Source organism: Dioscorea cayenensis, unplaced genomic scaffold (assembly GCF_009730915.1).
Source record: "Dioscorea cayenensis subsp. rotundata cultivar TDr96_F1 unplaced genomic scaffold, TDr96_F1_v2_PseudoChromosome.rev07_lg8_w22 25.fasta BLBR01000335.1, whole genome shotgun sequence".
Taxonomy (NCBI): domain Eukaryota; kingdom Viridiplantae; phylum Streptophyta; class Magnoliopsida; order Dioscoreales; family Dioscoreaceae; genus Dioscorea; species Dioscorea cayenensis.
In genome coordinates, this window is record NW_024086726.1 from 3,269 (window position 1) to 12,208 (window position 8,940).

The 8,940-nt window shown below is 34.7% G+C and overlaps 1 protein-coding gene across 1 annotated transcript; it reads right to left on the reverse strand.

Moving 5' to 3' along the window:
• Window positions 1-3,548: 3,548 nt before the first annotated feature.
• On the reverse strand, window positions 3,549-8,717 carry LOC120254077 (peptidyl-prolyl cis-trans isomerase CYP71). Its single transcript, XM_039262221.1, has 13 exons — window positions 8,425-8,717; window positions 8,219-8,304; window positions 8,041-8,129; window positions 7,677-7,916; window positions 7,461-7,582; window positions 6,932-7,007; window positions 6,575-6,682; window positions 6,236-6,412; window positions 5,683-5,900; window positions 5,246-5,378; window positions 4,500-4,723; window positions 4,016-4,169; window positions 3,549-3,935 (listed from the first exon to the last, which is right to left on the reverse strand). The coding sequence occupies exons 1-13, from the start codon at window positions 8,580-8,582 to the stop codon at window positions 3,852-3,854; spliced, it is 1,869 nt and encodes a 622-aa protein (XP_039118155.1). The 5' UTR covers window positions 8,583-8,717; the 3' UTR covers window positions 3,549-3,851.
• Window positions 8,718-8,940: the final 223 nt, after the last annotated feature.

Consider the following 8,940-nt stretch of genomic DNA (forward strand, 5'->3'; position numbering starts at 1 on the left):
GAGGTCTATATGGAACAACCATAAGGGTTTGTTTTACCGGGAAACGAGCATAAAGTTTGTAAGTTAATTAAATCATTATATGGTTTAAAGCAAGCACCTAAGAGTTGGCACAAGAAATTTGATGATGATATATTATCCTTTGGTTTCACACATAATGTTGCTGATAAATGCATATATTGTAAATCATGTTGTGGTTATATAGTAATTGTTTGTTTATATGTGGATGACATGTTAATTGTTAGCAATGATATAAAAAGGTGTAATCGAAACAAAAGGATTTCTATCTTCTAAATTCAAAATCGAAAGATCTTGGAGAAGTTGATATCATTTTGGGAATCAAAATAAAAAGAAATAGTGGTGGTTATGTATTAAATCAATCTCACTATATTGAAAAAGTGTTGAATAAATTCAACCATTTAAAAATTAAAGAGGCAAACACCGCATATGATCCAAGTATCAAATTTATAAAAAATGATGGAAGTGCAGTTGCACAAATAGAGTATGCAAGCACAATCGGAAGTCTAATTTATGCCATGCAATGCACTAGACCATATATTGCATTTGTTGTTAGTAAATTAAGTACATTTTTACTAGCAACCCTAGTTTGGAACATTGGAAGGCTATTGCTAGAATTCTTGGTTTTCTTAAAAAGTCTAAGGACCTTGCCTTACAAATTATTCAAAATTTCCTGCTATTTTATAAGGATATACTGATGCAAGTTGGATATCAAATTTAGGAGATAGCAAATCTACTAAAGGTTGGAAGTTTACCTTAGGAGGTTGTGCAATCTCTTGGAAATCCAAAAAACAATCATTAATAACTCACTCGACCATGGAGTCGGAGTTTGTTGCTTTGGCAGAAACAGGAAAAGAGGCCGAGTGGTTGAGGGACTTTCTTTAAGAAATTCCATTGACTTCAAATAATGTAAGATCAATTTCAATATTTTGTGATAGTCAAGCCACTCTAGCAAGAGCATATAGTGATATTTATAATGAAAAGTCTAGACATATGAGTTTGAGACATGATTATGTGAGGAAATTAATTAAAGATGGAATTATCTCCCTCACATTTGTGAAATTTAATAAGAATTTGGCCGATCCTTTCACTAAACCTCTTACAAGAGATTTAGTAACATCAATATCTAAAATGATGGGTTCAAAACTCCTAGATTTATTCACAAATGATGGAAACCCTACCCAAAATTAAGAAATGAGTAATTCTTAGGTTCAAAGGGTAAAAACAAGTCATTGTTTAGTGGATGCTTAAGTACTTAAATTTGATTGGCCAAATTGTGATAAAAGTACTTATTGTTACTGTTTAAAGGGTTGAGTATCAAAACTCTTAATGAAATTCGATTTTGGGAACAAGTGTCTTAAAAGTGACAATAACACTGGAAGAATTTCACCTGTGTGAACTTAGAAGTGGTGCCGCTTCAATTGAAAGTTTAGGAGATTGCTTTCATAAAAGTTCATGAAAATGGATAGCACATAACCATAATAAGTGCTAAACGAGTGTTTGATTGGAATAAAGGATAATGTTTATGTGTATAATAATACTGGTGTTATCATAAGGAATAACTAGTTCAAAGCTTCATGCTACTAGAGATTTCGATTGCACTTTGTGTTATTATACTAAGGTAATGTTCAAATCGAAAGATACATTATTTTATGTATAAGCATAATTTGATTTTCATTAGAATATAAATTCAATTTTGAAGAAGTGGGGGATTTTTGAAAAATTTTATAATAACCGGATTATTAATAAAATTATTATTATCATATTGTTCAAATTTGAATATCTTATCTAATTAAAAGATAACTTAAATATATCTTTTATAAACAGGTGCATATTATCATGTAGTTGATATACAACGAATAGACAAGTTACATCTCATGGTTATTATCTCATGAATATGATATTTGCATCTTTTTATTGATAACGGATAAGATATTTTAAAAGGTTGTATCTTCTGAAAGCACGTCTGTTCACAATCTATTAATACGAACGAAAATGAGTTTTCAGACATTACAAACAATCTTAAGTTTTAAAATAAAAGAGAAGATGAGTACTTTCTTTTTTTTCAATACCGGGTTTTCTCTTCACTAGTGCTGGATACAGAAAAACAAAGGCTTTTCTTATCCACTAAAACTATTTGCATTCAAATCCTACAACAATCTCAGAGGGGGGAGGGGGAAATAACACTTTTAGGAAAGCGATCATCAACGCGTTTCAGACCTATCTATTATCTACATAGATTTCCAACAGCATGGACGTCAGTTGGGCTAGATGTAGTTGCAAGTTGCAGCTTTGGCTACATTGGGTGACCAGGAGGGGTTAAGAGGGTGAATAAGTCCTTTTAATTTCTGGTCTAAATTCAATTTGGATTCGGATCCGTTTAGTTAGGATTAATTAGATGATTTGGTTTTTTTGGCGGTATTTTAATCATAATTTATATGTTTTTAAAGCCATGTCAGCGGCTTGGACAGAAAAACTAACATTAGTTAGTTAAAGGTACTAAAATTTTTTAATTGGAATAATAAAAAGATCTGGAAATGAACAAAAAATCCCTCCAAAGTTTAGGTATTCACAAAAAAACCCCATGACTTTGAGTATTCCCAAAAGATCCTTCCTTTTTCTCGGCAGGGTTATTTTTTTCGGACCTTTCGACATAAAGGTGATTGAGCGTTGACATAAAAGTACATGAGATATTAACTGGCTGACTCTCGCTTTTTAGCGAAAATACCAAATTTTTAAACGGAACCCCATAATTTTAAGCGGAAAAAGTCAAATTTTAAACGCAAATGTGTTATATGTTAAGTGAAAACTTATGTAGTTAAGCAAAAACACCAAATTTTAAGCGGAAACTAATAATTTTAAGCGGGAAGTACATGTTGTAAAATAGAATAAACTAACAGAGTAAGCTGCATTAATTGAAAAGTACACTGTCAGAATTGAAAAATAAGCTATCAAAAAAAGGAGAGAATGTCTGGCAAATTCAAATGTCAGAGGGTCTGTCTGGGATGTTTTGAAACTTTCAGAAACTAAAAAATAATTTTCCCTAAAAAGATTCCCAGTGGATAAATTGAAATAAAAGGACTAAATTGACACTTTTAGACTTTAAGTACAATAGAAGAAGTAACAATTCACGGTTTTCACCTTTTAATTTTTTTTTTAATTATTTAGATTGGAGGGGTATCTCTTGAGTAACTTATTATATTATTAGTTTGTATAAGAATGATCTAAATTTTCACTTAAATAATAATGAAAAATTTTTAAACTGCAGAAGGGCACGAAATTTTACTTCCATTTATGATTATCAGTGTAAGTCTAACATCAATATTTTCCTTTTCATATTTTAAAAATAAAAATTTATTTTTATTCTACCGTTTCCTTGCATACAAATGTTCAATCTGAGGCCTATTCTTCAAATTACAAAGCTTGAAGTCACCCAGCATAAACAAATACAAAGGTGGTACTCACTGCAATAGAAGGGCAGCAACACCAAGAGAGTTGCATTGCTGGCCACATTGCTCACCAGTAAGGCACAGTTTGGCTTCTAATTTGAGCCTATCTGTAAAAATGGCCAGTATAAACAGCCTGTATCCAAAGTTAATGAATTCAAGTGTCATACATTTAACAACAGCTTCACAGAAGCAGCTTCTACAGTGGGCACAGGGAAAAAAAAAACTCATTTGCACCTTACTGAACAGGCATGTAATGCCACAGAACTTCTTTACTTGATACACACTCCCTAATCTCTCATATGTTAAAATTGTCATTTAATAGTATCAGTATATGCCTCATGGTTGATTTGCTTGCACATATTCTTCAATCAATGTATAATTCAAATCCTAGACCTTGGGAACAGTCACATTTAAGATTTTAACATCTTGATAAGGCTTGTCATTCTTGTCCGTCTTCACCTTCTCTATTGCCTGTCCAAAGTTGAAGTCAATTATCAAGAACAGGGAAAACAGGATACCAAAGTTCTAGCAAGAATTATATAATTTCCCACCTGAACTACATCCATTCCCTTGACGACCCTGCCAAATACAGTGTGTTTATTATCCAGCCATGGTGTTGCCACTGTTGTAATAAAGAATTGAGAGCCATTGGTAGCCGGCCCAGCATTCGCCATTGACAGAGTGAAAGGCCTGTCGTGCCTCAAACTGTGATGATGATTAAGAACATATCAGATTTTCACAACAATTTCCATGAGAATGTGACCACATATTTATGAATAAATGTAACGCAACAGCAAAATGACGTCAATGTTCAATGTAGCGGGAAATGTCTTCAAAATTTTTAAGTATAAGAGGACAAATTCACAAACATAATTTCACTCATGGCAACTCATGTGTCTCTGCAAACAAGCATGCAATGACTTCAAGAAAATACATACACACATACATACATACATGTTGGGCCATTTGACAATTTCTTCAGTAAAACATAAGTAAAAGGCTTATTTAGAAATGAGATTGTGTTGCAAGTTTTACCTTTTGTGAAATTCGTCTTCAAATTCCCTGCCCCATATAGACTGCCCACCGGTGCCATCTCCCAAAGGATCCCCAGTTTGGATCATGAATCCTTTGATCACCCGATGGAAGATAAGGTTATCATAATAACCATTTCTGCAATGAGTTGTGAAGTTCTCCACAGTTTTTGGGCACTCTTCGGGATATAACCGCATGTGAATATCACCAAGGGATGTGTGAAGAACCTGTGAATAACATGATAATCATATGAATTTAGGGGAGTAGCAAATACAGCTTAACAGAGCTGTAAAGCACCTGTTATTTGCTACAAAGCTTTTGGTGAGCACATCTCCATTTTTGTGGTTCATTAATAGTTCAAAGAGATAAGTGGCAAAAGCAAGGTATCGATCACATTGGGATTCTAACTAAAATTATGACACGATTCCAAAAATTATCTCCACTAAAGCATGGTCTTCTCACAATTCAAAAACTGAGTTGTTTCAGCCTTAGTTTTCCTTGGACTCAAGACTTATCCATATCCCATGCAATTAATCATATATGATGAGTTTTCGCATGCAGAGTCCTGTTTGATGCTATATGTAAAGTTTGCCAAGTCACAAAGATACAGGAAGGTAATGGGTAGCTAAGGGTTATGAGAAAATACTCATGTATGGCAAATATAATCCACATGAATAAAAGACGTAACTTTGTGCAGTAAAGGTGGATTTAAAAAAAGAACATGTTGACCAGGGGAAAAAAAACATCACCACACTGTCAGGAAGAGATGTGGTGACAGCTTTTCCAATATCAGATACTGCCAAAAGCTCTTCTGGAGGTGGTTTCTCATTGAAAACATCCCTTCCCTTACTTGCATCTTCAGGTTCCTCGGGTTCTCTCCGGCTGTTCAAAGAAAACTTCAGAAAAATCTAGTTGCTAACCACACATTGACCATGGGAGTCACCAAGCAGAAGCAGATTAAGTGAAATAACCATTTAGAATTCAAAAACAATCAAACAGAACTTTGATGTCCGTGAAAATACATTTTTTCCTATTATGTTATACCAGTCTATAGTTGAATTTTAATAAACTGACACAACCTAGAATGCAAACATCTTCCACACTAAGGCTACTATGTAACAAGCAAATGATGGTAACAACATCCAGAAATCAGAAAAAGGCAGATTAGAAACCTCTTCAGCAGTACCTGAATAAATATATTCGATGCTTCTTGAAAGCACAACAAAGAAGAGTAGGATCTGAAAAAGGTTCTTTGCTCTCATTGACATTTGCTGCTGCTGAGGGGATTTTCCTAACCTTCTTACTGCTCCTGTCACCTTGGTATAAAGCAATTTTCAAAAACCTATCACTGTTTTCCACTTTCCCTAGAATCCGGGCAACTTTGTTGGTATGCAAATTTACAATCTGAAAAAGATGAAATATGAACAAACTGTTAAACTCATTAGGAACATTAATAAAATGTCATAGTGAAGTATCAACTAAAATAGCTACAAAAATTACAAGGAAGAATTGCAGAGGCAAATTGTAATTGAAATTGAGGTCAAATATGCTGTCTTATCATAAAGCAATTTTGAAGAATAAAGCTTCAAATTATCCTATTTGGAAAACTGTATACTGCTAGGATTAAGGGTACTTTGCCAACTGCATTAATGAGATATTGACCATAAAGACAAGGCCAAATGCTAGATCGAAAAGGAGAACACTTTTTGTTTATATATAAGAATTAGAGGAACCCTTACTTTAATTCCCAAGAGGGTTGCATAAATAAGGAAGTTACAACTGTCATCAAAAACGGCATTGGGTTGTGGAGCACTTTCTGTTTTTTCTATTTCTCTCTCAATAGCCATTCTCCGCCCAAAATCAATGGCTTCAAGACGATACAGAGGAGCATCACTTCTTTGTAAATCTTGGGCCACCTAACCAACCGAACAATCATATAAAATTACGTAAATGATTACCATAACATGGCATTCAGCAGAACACTTCCCTGTGAATCTTTAAAGACATGATCAGTAGAACACACAAAACTAAGTAAATGATTTGTATAAGAAGATGACATTGAGGAAAGATGGGATCACCTCAAGAGATTCATCATATACACGCCTTAATTTGCCCGTCTTGAACCAAAACACACGAATCCTTCTATCAGGAGATGTTATAGCAAACTGATTGCCATCGGGGCTCACCTGAAGGCACATCAAAATGGTTTGCATTACTTGCATCAGCATAGAAAATAACACACACACAACTCTAGACTTTTGACGAATAACACCCCCATACTGATGGGGAGATCAAACAACATTCAATTAAGCACCACAGTTATAAGAAAACCAGCTGACCCCAAATAGTTGGGACTAAGGTTTATTGTTGTTGTTGTTGTACTAGTAGTTATAAGAAGAAGACTCTATAATAGCCAGAAGATTCAGATGGATTACCTCAATTGAAGAAACAGTTGTCTTGCATTTCGCAATGTCAAACAAATTTGTATCAGTTTTCAACTTGAAACTCACACTGCATATAAATATTTGAGGAAAAAACTTGATGAGAACTTAGAAACAAGAGAAATTTGCATAAGTTGAATATAAATAGAATATTCTCAAATAAAAGAACACAAGCTAGCCAGAAGCACAAACAACCCAGTGGGTACCATATTGTCATCTACTCCAAATAACCAACGGATGCTCCAAAATAAGAATTTATATATATCAAGGAAAGAAGATAAATAGAACCTTGAAGGCTTTAAAAACAGAATCCGAACAAGTAGAAAGTTAATTTTAAGACACTATTAAAGTAAGTTTCCAGTCCAATTTAAACATGTCCAGAGCTAATCAATGACCAAGGCGGTGAATTCAACAAAATATGTTCCTCTTTTTTATTTATTTATTTATTTATTTATTTATTTTTGTGAATACAACAAAATGCTAGAAGATGACAGTAAATATCAAGAAACTGTTAAGCAAATACCCGCTTTCAGGAAACTGAAGTGTAGTAGGGCACCAGTATTCAAGGACACCTTTGGCATCTGCTGATATCACAGTATCATACACCGGATTGTACTTCATCATTTCTAGAGGCCCCATACAGATCTGCAAAGAATAACACATGCGTACGACCACAAACACAATTCATGAAATTCAATACCAAAAGCAATGGAAAGGCCACCAAAAAGTCTATCAAAACCTCTCTTGATATAATAGGTTCATTTCCGCCAGCATGAGCATCGTATATGTGAACAAAGGAGGAATTCCGCTCACTAATTGCCAGCTTGACTTTAACATCGCCTTGTTTGTAGACCCATTCGATTGCGCCGGGAACAAACGGTAGCCTCATCATGACCATCATATCATAGTTGACAACATCATATATCTTCACAGATTGATCATTTGAAATTGTGCAGCAAAGCAATCCATCAGAACTTACCTACATCAACACCTCACACTAAGCATCAGACTAAACCCCAAATTGAGTCATTAATTAGGCAAGCAAACAAAACATAGTTAAATCAACAAAACCACAAGCATAAAAAACATGGATGTCTACTCACAGCTAAGCCTTCAATGGGACCAAGATGAGATCGAAAATGCTTAGCAAACTCAATTCCGAGAGGCTTCTTCTTCCAAAACTTCAAATGACCTAACAGGTAACAAAATCACAAAGAAACAGTTCAACATACCAACACAAAACACATGAACCGATTCAAGTGCCAAGGAAATATCTAGTACCATCAGCGCTTCCAGTTATGAAGAATTCAGCCGCCGATACAGCGACATGAGTCACGACATCCCGATGCATGTAACTCTTCTCATACCTACACAAAAATTACACTTTTTCATACTCTGACTCTGCGTACTATCAATCTCGTATAACACCACATCAGGGTGTTCAAATCTATGCAAAAGATAAAAAGTAAAAACCCTAGAGCACTCACATTTGGGCAGATGGGAGGGCGTCGAGGAAAGCCTGTTCGAACTGGAGAGGACGCTTTGCACGGGGGCGTGGGGCTGGGCCGGGTCCGATCAAGGCCTCATCGTCGTTCACCGGCGCCGGCAACGCCGTCTCCAGAGCTGCGTCCCCGTTCTCGGCCATGAAGGTACAGACTGTTCTAGGGATCGGAGGGTCTTGGTCTTAATTGTACTAGAAATGAAAACTATTTTAAAGCTATATTTTAATTAAATTTTCTCAATTACAAGGGCATTTTGATGCAATTGCTTACTTTTAGATTTTCCAGAAACACTCATCAGAATAACTGCATGAAGATTCATTGAAAATATATATATACATATTAGTTAAATTTTTGGTAGAATACCTAATTGATTCATGTGTTATCCGAAATGTGCCTTTTGGTCCCTCGCGTTTTATTTACTTTTTCTAAAATCTCTTTATTATTTCGAATGAGTAAAATCAAATCCAGTGTACTTAAATAATAAATAATAATTGATTATGT